The sequence below is a fragment of the Pteropus vampyrus genome, unplaced genomic scaffold (assembly GCF_000151845.1).
Source record: "Pteropus vampyrus isolate Shadow unplaced genomic scaffold, Pvam_2.0 Scaffold199, whole genome shotgun sequence".
NCBI lineage: Eukaryota > Metazoa > Chordata > Mammalia > Chiroptera > Pteropodidae > Pteropus > Pteropus vampyrus.
In genome coordinates, this window is record NW_011888980.1 from 2778158 (window position 1) to 2794390 (window position 16233).

At 36.8% G+C, this 16233-nt stretch overlaps 1 protein-coding gene across 8 annotated transcripts in view; it reads right to left on the reverse strand.

Annotated features, from left to right (window-relative positions):
- Positions 1-16233, reverse strand: part of ZCCHC6 (zinc finger CCHC-type containing 6) — a 51961-nt gene that overhangs the window by 22437 nt on the left and 13291 nt on the right. For 7 of the 8 annotated variants that reach the window (XM_011372076.2, XM_023537777.1, XM_011372075.2 and 4 more), the window contains 9 exons: positions 15012-15131; positions 11877-12029; positions 8942-9122; positions 6476-7554; positions 5917-6067; positions 4796-4882; positions 4119-4219; positions 2406-2463; positions 52-155 (listed from right to left, as the gene is read on the reverse strand). In XM_011372076.2, the coding sequence (XP_011370378.1) occupies positions 52-155; positions 2406-2463; positions 4119-4219; positions 4796-4882; positions 5917-6067; positions 6476-7554; positions 8942-9122; positions 11877-12029; positions 15012-15131 (2034 nt within the window). The remainder of the gene's footprint in view (positions 1-51; positions 156-2405; positions 2464-4118; positions 4220-4795; positions 4883-5916; positions 6068-6475; positions 7555-8941; positions 9123-11876; positions 12030-15011; positions 15132-16233) is intronic. The other variant, XM_023537778.1, reaches the window with a different exon arrangement.

Below are 16233 nucleotides of genomic sequence, written 5' to 3' on the forward strand. Positions count from 1 at the left end.
ATACATTCTCTTTCAAATCTTCCTAAAGAAAAAGCCTAGAGAATATCTTACCAATGTGTTATACAAACTGATGTCCACTTCCAGACCACTTCTCAAATGGAAGAACTTTACAATTGGCACCTTTGCTGTTGTAATAGGCAAGATGTTTCTCAGACCTAGATTAGGAAATAAGATAGTATCATTAATACAGCAGCTGGGCATATAGCTGCTCCTATATGAATGTTCCAGTAGAAAATAGTAAACCTAATTTTGGCTTGTTTCACTGTAGTCACTAGGATTAGTCAAAGAATTCTGTTATCAACAAACACTTGGGAAGACTCTTCTGGCAAAGTTTACATTTCTTAAACACATTCATGTGTGAAGTACAAGAATCGATAAGGCAGCTACTACTGCCCTCTAGGAACTCACTGGGTCATGTGCCTGTGTGTAGGGCTGTCAATTTCCTCAACACCGAAATAGGAAACTACTAGAGTCTGGATTACGAAGGCCCTACCTACTCTCTTCACAGGACTCTATCTAATATGAAGGGAGAAAAGCCTATGAGGCAATCATCTGAATCCTTAAAGCGAATGTTACTTGTCATGGAGATAGAGGTTATGATAGTAAAAAGAAGGAATCAATTTCACAGGACAGAAGTAAATTGCCTGGCATAGGCTTTGGAAAGGAACAACAACAGGCAAAACAGAGGAGGCTGAGGGGATTTACCAGGCAAGGAAAACTGCACATGGGAAGTTAGATGTCAGAAATGGAATGGCATGTACAGGTTACAGAGCAGATTTGAGAGAAAGGAATAACAAGTAATAGGAGATGAGGTAGAAATTTGGAAGACCCCAAATAGAGAAGATATATTTTGCTAATAATCCTTAGAGGCAAACAAAAGCCAATGAACTAGTATAAGTAGGGGAGAATCACTGGTCACATCTATTTAGACAATACCCCAGCAGTGGATGGACTGGAGGCACCTGGAATAGAGGCAAGGTAACTATTATGAAAAATGATCTGGGCATGAACTGTCACAGTGGCACGGGAATGAAGAGAAGCAGCAAGACATGTTTGAGAGCATCTATAATTGAATGGGTTGGAGAAATGGAGAAGGAGGGCTGTAATTTTAAGGGCTACTATTTCCCGAGTACTTAAAATTCTTTACAAACATGACTTCCTAAGACTATTCACCCTCACCTAATAGTTGAGGAAACAGACCCAGAAAAATGAATCTGCTATTGTCACTTTACAGATGGGGAACTGAGTGCTCAAGAGGTTGAATGACTTTCTGGGATCACACAGCCAGCAAGTGGCTAAGCCAAGATTTAAAACCAGAAAGTCTGATTCTAGAACCCCTGTCAACTCCTTTGCTATACTGCCTCTAAATTAGATAGCCTTTTTCTCTACCTACCTCTCATTCTAGAACTTGACAGTGTTAACCATTATGACACTTATAAGGTCATCCACTAGGATTTATTCACAGCACATCATCACATTCCTTATTTCATCATTCCAATGGTTCCTTGTTTAGTGTCTTTCCTTAATTTCTACACATAGAAATTAAAGCTTAGTCTTCAACTCTTCAAACGATCCTCTGGAATTGTTTTATTCTTGGTCTATTTCTCTTTCTTCAAGGCTTTCAATGCAAAACTTTTCTTTTGTTTTTCAATACTGATTGACAACTCCATTACTTCTAATTTCTTGTTGGACTGTTAACTCACAAAGATTCTATCTTCATGGCAAACTACTCTCACACTGGTGTTTTCTGCAAACAGTCCCATTTTTCAAACACCTCGACTTTAGTCTGAATCCTTATTTCCTACTTGTAGTTACCAAATCTAGAAAATTTCCCTTTGGAATCTCTCATATCCTTTTCCTTTTCAGACCACTGGCACTTGGTTAAGGTCTTTTTGCCCTATTACTTAAATTAGACCTTCCCTAAAAGACTATACTAGCTGCCTAAAAAGCTTAAGTTTTTCTTTTATTGGGTTCCTCTTCTCCTGAAGAAACCTCAGTGGCTTCTAAATATCTATAGACTTTACCTTATCTCCTAATCGTTCCCATTTGAAACTGCTCTCTACATGTACCAATCTTCTTATTGTCCTCCAAAATATACTACAGTAATTCTCATGTTCATATCTACTCACTCTTAAGAATGACTTGTCTTCCTATCCTTTTCAAATCATATCCATCATTAGCTGAGATCAGAACAAGCCCATCTCTTCCATGAACCTCCTCTATGCAATAATTTTGCACTCTCTCCTCAGAAGTTATTTAATACTTACTATTATCAAAAATACACAAATATCACAAATATGTTATAAATAAACCACTATTTCATTGGCATTGGTAAATTCTAAGTATGAAAAACAAAACACTAATAACAAGACAAAAATATTTTAAGGAAAAGTGTATAGAGTGACCTGAATGTTTTTTGAGGACTCTTGCCAATTCTTCGATAGTTCTTACACAGTCTAATCCCTGCAACAAAAAAAGCACAAACTACTAAATCAAAAATGGAAGACAGGTTCCTAACCTGGTTATACATAGTTTCCATTACCTTCAGAAATAATAAAATTAATTTCAACTCATTCTATACACATTTTTCCCTTTTTGGCAAGCATTAATTGGTATTCATAGGAAAATCTCCTAAGGATATAACCCCCTCCCATACACTCTGCTTACTAATTGCCTTTGGAGGCTCAACAAAGGCTGAAATTAGAGCCCCCAGAAAAGTCTCTGAACCAGTAAGGATCTCTATTTTTGCCCTCTAGGTAAGTATGTCACTAAAAAGTATCTTATATACCAGAATAAATAAGATAGAGCGTCTGTGCCCTAATTCCTTCTGGGTAGACTTTCGTTACAGTTTAATTAAGAGCTGATGAACTGCTATGGAGAGTGACTAAGTTCAGACTATTTCTCCACAGTACTAGCCAAAAATACAATATACAAAAGTCGTACAGCTAATGTGAATAAAATATTTCAAATAGATCATATTTAAAAATATTTGGGTTGATCTTTTTCAATATAAGTGTTTTTGATGGATATATACATCCTAGACTATATCTGAAATTTTACTGTAGAAATACCTTCAAAACCAGTTTATAAGTCATGAAAAAATTCAATCTTGATGATACACGATAAGATCATTCTATATATTGGACCCAATTTTGCTTATCCACTTTATTCAGTGAAGTCAGGCTAGATGATTTTTGGTTATTTTCCCAAATTAGAAACATTGTCAAAAGACAAAGACTTGAAACTAATAAAAGGCATAAAAATATCTTGAGCAATAGCACCATTACTCCTTTGGATATACAGCATTTGGACTGTTAAAAATTTTTAAAGAGTAGGGGTTCAGTACTTCTCAGCTATACCTTTCCCCAGTATTTTATATTTTATAAATGCCTTCATAGTCATTAGGGCTGGACACCTTTTCTGCTTTGTGGGCTACATAGTCTATAACTACTACTGAATAATGCAGTTATAGAGAGAAAGTGGCAGTGGACAATACATAAATGAAGGGGTGTGACTGTGTTCTAATAAAACTGTATTTACAAAACAGGCAGTGCACTAAATTTAGCCTGTGGGCCATTGTTTATTGACTCTTCACATACACGATCCAAACTGATGTGTATATCAATCTCCTGAGGCGAGAGGACCAGAATTATTATTTTCATTTTATAGATTATCAACCAAAAATCACATATGTTAGGACTGATGAAACAAGTCTGTCTTCAATTTAAGTCTCTGGACTGTAAGTTTAGTTAGCACTCATCACTATTATCTCATTGCCTGCAGCTAACAAACTTTTCAGAGAAACTTATGTAGGTGTATGCATCTAAGTCGGCCTAGTGGCCATGTTAATGGGACAATTGGAGAGCATGGTTTAGCTTTTTTAGAATTTCCAGGTGTCACTTTCACATCTACTTTGTACTACAAGTTGAAAGCACAAGGCTTTCTACTCCTCACATTCACCTCTAAATTTGTTACTGTATTTGTCCACATAGATTGTGCCAAATAGCATACTCCATATGATATGCCCTGATAAATTTGGAAAATACCCAGCTGTACTGTCAGTCAAGGTTGTCAAATCACACTGCCATAGCAAATGGAAGTTTATGTAGTCACGGTACCTCAGCAGTTTCAAGTCCATTAATTGTCATACAGACGTCAAGGTCACTCTGTTTGAACCCAAATCCATTTTTGGAGGAGCCAAACAAGCTCAATTTAGTTCCTGTTAGGGATATATGAAAAATAATAACTAATTACCTGAGTATATTTAATTTTCAGATTAAAACAGCCCTCTTATGAATCCAAATGCCCAGTTAACTATCCTATATTAATCTCATTATTATTATATTCTTATTAACCAATCATTTGTTACCTTTTCTCAAAATTTACTTTAAATAAAAACATATATGGCATGAAAGAATACCAGGTGCCACTTTATTCTGAAATGTAAGGATACTTCAAGAAAAATGTGGATCACCTCAACATACTTAATATTGTGAGCTTACTATTTTCTAAATAAATTCACATTTTAGAGGCATGAACTTTGATTCTAATACTAAATGAAATTCACTTGTGAATCTGCTAAGAGAAATCATACACTGCAGCTGTCTTCTCAGTTGGCAAACAAGGACTGGGCAGACCAAAGACCATCCATCCTAGGTATATCACAAAACTGAAGGCCTGTCCCCATCTCTGCAAGATCACCTTTTTCTCAAAAATAACATGTTTGTAACACAAGTACACATTCTGAAGAAAAGTCACACTACCTTTCTTTACTTAAAGGTAAAAAATTATTTACCTGGAAACTCCTGTCTTATGAAATTTTCTAGGTTCTGCCGAATATGTTCGCGAGCCTGATCTTCTACAATAGTTGGAGAAAAATCCTCTGTTTAAAATAGAAACATTCAGAAACAAAGATTGTTCACATTCTCTGAAAAACTAAATTTTAATAAAGTAAAACCTAATAGGTTTAAGGAAAAAAACCTCAAATTTTGTGTCTTTTCATTAGACAGCATAAGCAATAAAGAGGATGCCTTAAAAAGAAAAAAAAAGATTCTAGCACCAAGAAGTGCTTCTGAAATGGAAACTAATCTGAACAAGGGTTTTGGTACTGGCTTTCACAGAGACCCAAGGCTCTATAAGGTCAGCCTTCAGGAAACTCTCTCAAGGTTTGACTATAAAAGTTTGAGAGCATGTGCATATATATTTTTTTCTAGGAAGAACCCTTTCATAGCTTACAACTTCCAAAAAGGTTTAAAAAATAAATCACTGGTTAAGAACAAGTGTCTTCTAGCATAGACGGACATATTAAAATGTAGCAATGTGATGTCTCAAGTTCTTCCACTCTAAAGCAGTTGCATGCCTCTCCTTTACATGATTTTTCTTTGTAAAACTTTAAACTTCTGTATATCAATGCTTCCCAAAACTGATGCTTCTTAAAGGGCCGTTCAGTAGGCTATTAAATTGGGTTAACTGAAACTATTCTATGCTCAAATTTTGAAAATGTTGGATTAAAGAGTTTAACCAATTCTTTACCATAACATTTCTCAGGCTTTACTATGTTATTATGCTCTGTGAATATCTAAGGGAGGTGGAGCAGTAGAGAGAATTATTCCCTACTTGACTTGTGGAATACTTTTCCTGAAATACTAACTGTACCTAGAAAAACATTTCAAGAAACACCAGTTGAGAAATGACAGTACTCTAATCTTAAGACTTAAAAGATCCTCCCTCCCTGTCTTTCTTTAACTATTATTTACTGCACGTCCCAAATGGAACAGTATCCAAGGAACACTGGATACAATGGAGAATGGAAGAGACTTAGTCCCTATAATGGAGCTAACAGGTTGGTGACTCAGATGACTCGAGAAAACTTAAATGTATTATTTCAACAAATTAAAAGAAATGTTAATAACTTACTATAACACTGGATGCAAACTTGATCTAGAATATTTGAAAACTTGGGTGTTAATGGTGGCAAAGGTTCCAGCTGAATTCTTTTGAAGTCTTCAGGACAATCTTTCTTTAGATGACCCTCTCTTTTGCATAAACTGCACACTACAGTAGGAGACTGCAGGAAGATGGTAAAGTAAAACGAGATGTAAGATAAACTTTATTTGCCAAAAAGGGGACATAAACCTTTTTTTAAAAGTACAATCGACTCTTCACTTTCCAAAGGAATGAAAATATAATGTGCAGCCATGGCAAAACTATCCAAGATGGGGGCGTCCTGATGACATAGTCAGGAGGAAAAGGCAGTTATTTTCCTTACCAACAGCATTCCCTTTCTACTATGCAAATTCTCATGAGTCTAAGGAGGAAAGTGGACCAAGTGGTTGTATTAGAGTGAAAGAACAACTCGTTAAACACTACCAAAACGGGGGAAAGCCCTGTTCTAGCCCATGCAATTGAAATCACACGCTTTACGACTGTTTTAGGTCTCCCAGTTCTATGTCTAGGAGGGGCATTGATTACCTACCTTGCCTTTGGTGAAGATGAGTTTACTAAATTCATAGAAAAAATCAGACGAACCCACAGTTAAATTTTTCTCACATACATTTTCTTCCTTAAGACTGATTTTATTAAGTTCCATTAGTAGAGTTCCATCCACATCTTTTCCACATTCTTTCAAGTCTTCATACTCTGCAGACGCCCCTACTTCCTCATCCTCTTCAGACAGGGCACCCTCATCCCCTGATGCAGTGCAGGCGTTGTCTAACTCATCTGCATTATCAATGTCATCCTCGTCTTCCCTTCGAGTAACAGAGAGCCCAGGGTCCTCGTCCTCATCTTCTTCATCAGAGTGAATGACTCCTGATGTCTGGCCCTGTCTTGAGGGGGCAAAGTGACTTAGAGTTTCTTCTAGTTCATCAGTACCTTCTAAGCTTTCAACATCAACAACAGCCTTGTTATCTAAAGTAGAAAATCCATCACATTCTCTAGCGGTAGGATTTTGGAAGCCTTCTAAATCCAAACTGCTGTCTGTCTCAGTATTTTGTGTGCTACCGGAGACAACAAGCTCTCCACATTTGCTACTGCTTAAGTCTTGATCATCAGTAGTCAAAGGATGCTTGCCCTCCCCTCCAATTTTTTCTTTCTCAATTTTACTCCCTGTTTCTTGATGGTGTACTTTACCGTTCTCAAGATCGTCACAACTGACCTCTGCCTTGATACAGTCTGAGTTTTCCAGTTTCCTCCCATGTGTGTTTCCTGTTTCCTCCATTGGTGGGCTTCCAAAGCTTTCAGCAGTCTCTTTAAGAGTAAGTGGCTGTACCTTGCAGGTGTTTGCAGCTGAGATGGCAGCACCAGGATCTTGAGCCGAAACTGAGTTTTTGAGTTTATCATTTTTTGCTTGTACATCTGGGTCATGCTTTGCTACTTCTTTAGAATGTTCCGAAATACAAGTAACAGTACCCAGAGGCTTTGGAAGGCTGGATTTTGTAATTCTGTGTGGGAGAGCAAAATATTTATACGTTGTCCTTAAACAATGAAGTATATATTCAAACACGGGTTGATTATTTAAGGTCCTTGCCACATTCCTTTTAACAGAGTAGGGATCTGCAACGAAAAAAAAAAAACCACTACTGCATTCACTTGTATTTCAAGTTTTAAAAAGTAGCCTGCTATTAATAAGACAACAAATAGACCGCAAAATTAGTACGTATCTTATATATGCTTTTAAAAAACTGGGAGTACAGAGTAAGAAGACACAGTTTAAGAACAAAAAGAAATGTTTTCTTAAATGTCTGCTCTATGAGGAGAACCCATTCTGTTCAGAACCAGTACCCCTTCCCTATTTTGTTCTGTGACTGTGGAGGTAAGAAAGATGTCACCAATGTGGCTCATGTGCCCTGGGGAAGTGAGGGCTTCCCGCCAGGCTCTGCTGAGTGCTCTGCCTCCCCACTCAGCCAGGCCCTGTGGTTTGTAGAGCTTACCTCCACTCTTCTGCCCTGGAAAGCCCCATCACTGAACTGGCTGGACTGAATTCAGGGGCGAGAGGGAGGCACCAGGAGGAGACACCACTTCTCTCAATCTTTTCTCCTCCCCTAGAACTCCAGCAGGTTAGGCAATTGGCCAGAAGAGCTGAGCCAGAGAAACTGCAGGGGAGGGTTTAAAAATGTGAGATCCCCAAGACTGCACACAGAATTTATGCAAAATGCAAAATGCAAAAAAAAAAAAAAAAAAAAAAAAACCTTCTTATGCAATATAAAGCTTGAAAAAAAAATCAAGCAAAAATAAGAGAATTCCATTTAGGAGGTTCTTTAAATTATTTGAAGGAGGAGAATTAAGATTTCTAGTGGAGTTTCAACCTTCTGACTTTGAAAAGATGAGAAGAGCTAGTCCATTTAATGATGTCTATGAGGCACATCAGTGTGTCTTTTATACAGTGGTTTGTTACATGAGCCTTCCCTAGAAAGAGTGCTTTTTATGAATAAGTTCTAAATGTTATTGCAGATATTCTAAAACTAACTACCCTTTCTACGGTGAGGAATCCAACCAAGTGTTATTTTTCATGAGAAGAAGTATTTTCCTCAACCTTTGTAAATCTAAACAACATCAACAACAATCCATGAAAGGACTAAATCTAAAAATCCAGAAATGGGAATAGTAAAAGAGGAAATGGGGACTCACACATCACAGGAGAAAACTTTTTAAGGGTTAAGTTAAGCAACTTACTAAGAAAACAAGGACTCAGCCAGCCATTATTTTAGTTGCTTAAGTAATTAAGATGTTTCAATGCTGTACTTTAAAAACCCAAAACGAACAGTTTGGTTCCCTGGAATGACCCATGAGACTGTAACACATGCAAGATTCTAACTATTTATTTACTTTTGGGGTTAGGCCTACCTTACATGTAGGAGCTGAAAAGGGAATGAAATAAAAATCATGCTGTTAGACTGGTACCTTAAAAAAAAAGGAATTAAAGATAAACATTTTGAGATACCTTCAATGGCAATGCGCTTTTTGGGCCAATCCTTTGATTCACGAGATATCAATTCTTTGACTCGGATACTTATCACTAAATCAGCCAAATTAAATTCTAAAGCATAGAATCGAAGCAATTCCACCCAGAGCTGCCCAACTGGTACTGAAGGCTGGTGTTTTAAATCAAATATTAATGATACCTATTAATAACAAAGAGAAAACATACAGGTTATTTCAGATGTCAGCATAATCTGAAAAATTAGAGCTCATTCAAGCATCAAATTTTTAAAAATCTAAAAAACCTTTGCAAAGATACAAATTGACAATCTATTTATATAAATCACATTCGAGGTTCTATTTTGCTAGTGGGAAAATAACATCCCTTCACTGCACTCCTGGGATAAGAGTACTTTTAAATCTAGTCATTATAGGAATAGACAAGCAGTTATATGTAACCAGGCAGCACTCCTAATTTTGACGTCTTAATGACAGGTGGAGAGAACTGTGCATTGGCTTCTATTCTCAGCACTGAGTTCTCCCTGTTTATGCCACTGGAGGGCGCCTTTACACAGTTACACAAATGGGTGGCAGGCAGCTAAAGGCAAAGCAAAAGGAAAAATATTCATTTGCTCTGAGAAGCTGCACTAGCTCACTGAATTGGCTAGTGATTAGAAAGTCAAATAATTCTTGATTATCAGAAATTAATATTAGTTTTACATTCACAGACTCTTGACAAGTTGGAACATACTGTGATGTAATATATTAGAAAGTCCACAGGACTTAGAATAGAAAAAAAAAAACCAAAACAGGTCCAATACTAATTCTGCCATTCATAATTCTAAACTGCTGTAACTTAGCTTCTTCATTCTCAGTTGGCAGTATAATACAATGGCTAAGAGAACTGGCTTTGGAATGGGATACACTTAGGTCTGAAATCCAACTCTACCATGTACTAGCTGTGTATGATCCTGGTCAAGGTATATAAGCTGTCTAAGCCTCAGTTTCCTCATCTGAATAATGGGGATCAAAGTACCCACCTCAGAGGGTTGTTGGGAGGACTGAGTGAGAGAGTGTCTGTAAAGAGCTTAGCACAGTGCCTGGTACACATGTTCAAAAAATGGTCGCTATCATTATCTGCAGAGTAGGGATGATACCACCTATAACACAGGATAGTTATGAGGATTAAATCAGAAACAAGGGAAAGCATCTAGCAGACTCGGTTGCTCTGTTTTTTTTTTTTTTTTTTTTCAACTTAGGTATTATCTTTTAAGTACAAGAAATCCATTTATCATTGAAACATAATGTCACAACTGTAAGATGCTCTTAAGAGGTAATCTAGTTCAAATGCCATATATTACAAGAGAAGAACTGAAGCTCAAAGAGTTTACGTGACTTGTCAAAGGTCCCACTGCTTGCCAGTGGCAGGAGAATAAGGTCTCCCATCCCAGTACAATGCTCTTTCACCATACCATGCATTTTCAACAGTGTCTAGATCTCACTGAATTTCAGAAGTGGCATGATTAATTGGACTTACAGCAATAGCTTTTTCTTTTAAGACATACAAATTTGTTTCCAATTGCACTTTATATTATATTGAGCCTCAAAACAAATGGTATGGTGTTGTATTAATCACTAAATCTCAACCACAAAGGTTCTGTCAGATAAGACAAAGTCATTGGGTGGATTTACAAAGCAGAACTGATTGAAATGCAAGTTGTCTAGGTCCCAAATGCTATTGTTTAGGACACAAAGAAACCCCCAGAAATTGAAAGCCTATTTAATTTCACCTCTTTATCCATAAGCCATATTCAAACATTACTAAGAGATTTTAAGCATCTCACTGAAAGGACTTGATAATACCATAACATGGGACTTTAGAGACCTTTGACCTATCTAGATTAGTGGCACTTAAGCTGTTTTTTTGGTTATTGTTTCTGTTTTTTTAAAGTAGAGAACACTTTCTTTTTCGGCACTGAGTTAAGCATTCTATAAATCAATGACCCTATGAGAGGGTACCAATATCATCCCCCATTTATAGGTGAGGAAACTGGGGCACAGAAAGATTAAGTCACTTGCCAAAGGATACATAAGCTAGGAAGTGGGAGAGCTGGGATACAAATTCACATATTGGCAGTAGCCTGTGCTCTGCTACAGCCTGTGCTCTTATCCATTACTGGAACTCGAAATAGAAAACAGACAAAAGTGGTGCTGTTCTGGTGGCAGTAGGGGTAGAGAGGTACCACACCACCTCCCTCTTCTACCCTCAAGGATTCTAGAAAACACACTGGAAAACCTGTGATTCGACACTATCTTCTCATTTTAGGCACAAACTAGAAGAGTGACATGACTTATTTGTGTAGAGCTGGGATTAAAATCCTGGTCTCAGAAGTATTTTGTGGATGTTATTGTCATTTCACTCCAAAGGGTTATAAAGAAAATTGTGGGAGCAGGGACCATTGACCAATTTGGGGCAGAATTCTATTCTTATTACTAATATAATTACACTGCTCAGAATTTTTGTTTGAAATTCAAATGGCAATTCCTTCCTAGTGCATAAATTCCCTGGCCTACCTCTAATGGTATGAATGGGGACAAGTTCATTAAACCGTATACTTATTGTTATTTTAGTAATTTGAGGTTAGCTTTTCATATATTTAAACCTCATAATACCATCTAAGACCTATGCTCTTTGAGGACAGAGGAATTTATCTTTGAATTCTGTTTCTTTCACAGGACCCTGTACATAGAAGAACGACATAAATAACTGTGCATCTAATGATCTGAATTTTACCCTTTCTCATTACTATTCAAAGGACTGAACAGACCAGAAAATAAAACATCCATGAAACAGTTAAGATAGTTGAGGAAAAAGGAGAACTCATTAACTCATAAACTCTACAATTGATAACTGAATTGAAATTAGACAGTAAAATTAGAAATGAGAGGGAACAGACCTGTCCCCTTTTAACAGGTACTTCTTTTGGTGCCTCCTCTTTTGCTGTGTCTGCACCTGCTGCAGCATTATCAGTGTATTCCCAGACCACAATGTCTTTCTCAATGTCTTTAAGGCTGAAGTTGCCCAGTTTGTTTAGTGAGAATCCTTCAATCTAAGAAAAATTAGACATACATTATTATAAAGTAGAAACCATTTTATACCAGTCAGAACATATTAATCTTGAAATGAAAAGATACTTTAGTTCATTGAAAATATAAAAGTTATTGTTTATGAAAAAAAGCTTTGATTTGCAAAAGAAATGGTGATTTTTGTGATACAACTCTATTAGAAGGTAACACAGCCGAGGCCTAAGGCCATGGCTCCTATAGTAAAACTGCCGGGGATGATCATCTCAGCACCCTCATGTACTAGCTGAGACCTTCAGTAAGGTACTTACTTTCTTTAGGCCTTAGGTTTTTGTAAAAAGGGATAACACTAAAACCTCCTTCATGGAATAGTTGTGACATGAAATAATGGACATAAAGGATTCAGGTATAGGATATGGCATGTAGTAAAAGCTCAGTAAACATAAGAAATTATTTCTACTGATACTGTTGAGAAGCAAATGGCTAAAAATTAGTCTGAGCTCAAAAGGTCTAAAAAATGTGGAAAAAACCTAAACAGGTTTCTTTATTGTACAATGGGACTTATCACACCCATTAAAAAGGTTAATGTATATAATGAGTTGTGTGGTGAGGTATGAATGTGGTATCATTTCTCAAATATATTTTCCTATCAAATGGACTGCTTCTTGGGTTTAGCAGAGTAATCCTTCTAAAACAAAAGATATCATGTCACTCCCCTGATTATGATGGTTTCCTTCTTACTCAGGATGAAATTCACAGTCCTTTCCAGGGCCTAGAGAAGGCCCATGTAATCTAGTCTTTTGCTACTTCTCTGACCCATCTTCTCTATCTTCCTGGGTCAGAGCTAACATCTGCTACTCCCTCTACCTGGAACCACTCCCTCCACCCCGCTACTCGCCACAAACAATCAGCCCATTCTCCCTCACTGCATTCGGGACCTGCTCAAGTATCTTTTCCTCTCAATCAGCAGTCCCCAACTTTTTTGGCACCAGGGACCAGTGTTCCTATGAGAATCTAATGCCTGATGATCTGAGGTGGAGCTGAGGTGGTGATGGGGAGCGGCTGCAAACACAGATGAAGCTTCCCCTGTTCACCTACCACTCATCTCCTGTGTGGCCGGTTCTTAACAGACCACGGACTGGTACTGGTCTGCAGCCTGGGCTCTCACAGCTCCTCTCCATTCACTTTCTGTCCTTCTTTCCCTGGTTTATTTTTCCTCAGAGGATTTACCGCCACTGGATATGTACTAATTTATTTTTCTCACTGCATTAGATATACAAACTCGAGGATGAGAATGTTGTTTTGTTCACTGCTCCTAACTTTAGTATCTAGAATAGTGCCCGACGCAAGTAAAATGCTCAGTAAAAATTTGCTAACTGAAATAATCAACCATTCTCCTACAGAAAACACTCCAGAAAACACGAGTTGCAGTGACTGTTCATTACATATATGTATTCAATATATTTTTTTCAATTCTGTGGCTTACAGTTTTGATTTCCTGATGGTTTTTGAAGAATAAAAGTTCTAGAAGAGTTTATCAATATTTTTCTCTACTGATATGGTTTGTGCTTTTAGTGTTCTACCTAAGAAAGTCTTGTCTATACCCAGGCTGTAAAGATTTTTCTCCTAGGCTTTCCTCTGGGAGTTTAATAATTTTAACTATTACATTTATGTCTTTGATTCATTTTGAGTTAATTTGGGGGTATGTTGTAATACAAAAGTTTGATGTCTACTTTTTTCCTTATGGATATCTGGTTTTCCAGCATCAACTGTTGAAAAGACTTTCCCTTCCCCCAATGAACTGCTTAATTCATTGCTTAATTGGAAGAAACTGGAAATTGTTTCATCGGGAAAGTCATTCAGACTGTCACAGACTTCTACTTGGGTCTGACAGAAAGTGTTACCAATTAATGCTTGACTGTTCTCTCACTCTTTCTCCTGGGAAAGCAGTCTAACAGAGATACCTTCTTAAGGCCCTCAATTCTTTTATTTCAATACCACAAACACAAAGAGAGCTCCCTTTAGGCAACTGAGACACACAGCAGACTGCAATCCCTTATGCCAGGACAGAGTTTGTAAGGGGCTTATTCTGCTTTAGTCTTTATTCCTAGGGCTTGGCACATAAAGGTGCTGCTTAATTCTCAATTTATTAAGTATTAAGAAAAAATTCCCTATAATATTTTTTTGCTGTTACCCAGTTAACATGGTAAGTAATGAGAATCTTGCACATAGTTAAAAGAAAGGTAGTTAAAATACCCAACGGGCCAAAGTTCTCTTATCACCAAATAGACTTTCTATAAAATAAGTGTACACATATGATTTTATAAGCTAAAACACCCAGGGATTAAAAGTGAGGTATCCAAGAGGATAAGAGTAACATCATTTTCACTATGAGATGGCTTATTCTTAAATCTTATTATATGAACAAATCACCTGAACTTTATGTGGAAAGAAAGAGTGGTCATAATACTGAGGTCAAATTCATTTTAAAGACAATACCAAAGTATTATTCAAGACTTGACTAAGTTCTGTGTCTTGTGGTATAGGTAGCAACCTCCAAAACTCAACATGTATTTTCTTTCATTTCGCTGGGAATGGGGAAGAAAAGAACTTTATATAAGACTAGGAACAGGAAGTTTTAGTGAACCAAATGCTTCCTACAGTCTATGTGGTGATAACAGTAAATTCAAGTATCGAATTATAAACTGTACCCAAAGAAAGTGTGTACCAAATGACAAATTTAATACAGGTACACATTCTCTGTCTGAAGTCCTCAGGATCATATGTGTTTTGCAAAATGAGTTCTTTTTTTCAATTTAGAAAAACACAGGGCAGCGTCTTGTAAACAAATACATTAATATTGTGGCAATGAAAGGTATGAATACCCACACTAGTAGGATAAATAAATTCATGTCAGCTCTGGTTAGGTTTTTAGATTTTGAAATTATGCATAAGGGATTGTGGCCCTGTAATAAAATAATAGATCAATAAGCAAAAAACTTTCATACCCATGATCCTAGATAAACAGGCAGAAGGGGTTCTTTCCTTTGTTGAAGAAAGAAAACGGTCATCAGGGCAAACACATAAGGTGGCAAACCTCCTTCTTCAGGACGATCTATACTGCAAAGCTACAAACAAGAGAAAAGAGGACAAGCATTCTTTTGTACCAACTTCGTCATTTACGCAATTTGGTCTAAAATCTGTAACTTCATTTCCTTGTATTATATGATTTACTCCTCAAACAGAACACAGCAGTGACAAAATGTAAAATTTCCTTAATGTTTTTGGAGCAACCACATATTGTGATTTTAACAGCTTCAATTTCAAATTTTTAATCTTGTTAACCAAACTTACTCATGAAAGGCCCTAAAATATTTGTTTCATATTTTGACATCCATTGTAAATCCATTCACTTGGGTAAAGCACTCATTAATAAAGTCAAAATGATGATTTGATTCCAACTGGCTTTGCTCAGTTTAATGGGCCCTTCAGCCTAACCTGCCTTGAAAATGCATCCTTTGACCAAATAGGTAATTAGGGGATAAAATATGGGCAAATTCATTAGCGGTAACAGAAACAACTAATAAGCATGGCCTACTTAGTGATAAAGCAGGAAGAAGCTTTCAAAGAATGGAATATTGTAACTATCAATTCCCCCAGATGAGAGGGGAGCACTCATTTTCTGTTCATCCTGAACTCAAGCAACGGGAACTATGTATTGTTACTGTTATATTTAAATTAGTAAAGCTTTGGTTTTTCTCCATTAAGCACCTACGCAGAATCTCAATTTTATAATCACAATGGGATCTTACATTTCGGGGCAATGTTAAATGCTCTAATAAACATTTCATAGAGCATTTCAATTAGGATGCTATAGTTACGTTATGGAAATGGAAGACCAGACTGCAGCTTTCAGTTTTGGAGTCTCTGAGTATATTATTGGAAATGGAGCTTTATCTCAAACTTTCTTGTGCCTAAGAATCACCTCAGGAAACTAGTTAAAATGTAAATTCTTCGGCCATATCTTCTAGGATTTGACCCACAAATCTTATTTTTAATAAGCACTATAAATCATTTTGATCTTTTGGGCAATACTGTTTAAGTGAAAAATAAACACTAAATTTCCCTTTTGGTGCACCTTAAAATTTGTTCCAATACTCAGATGCCTACTCTCTTGATGTCTATAAATATGTATCCAAATGTTTAAGATTAACCATGTAAAAATCAAAG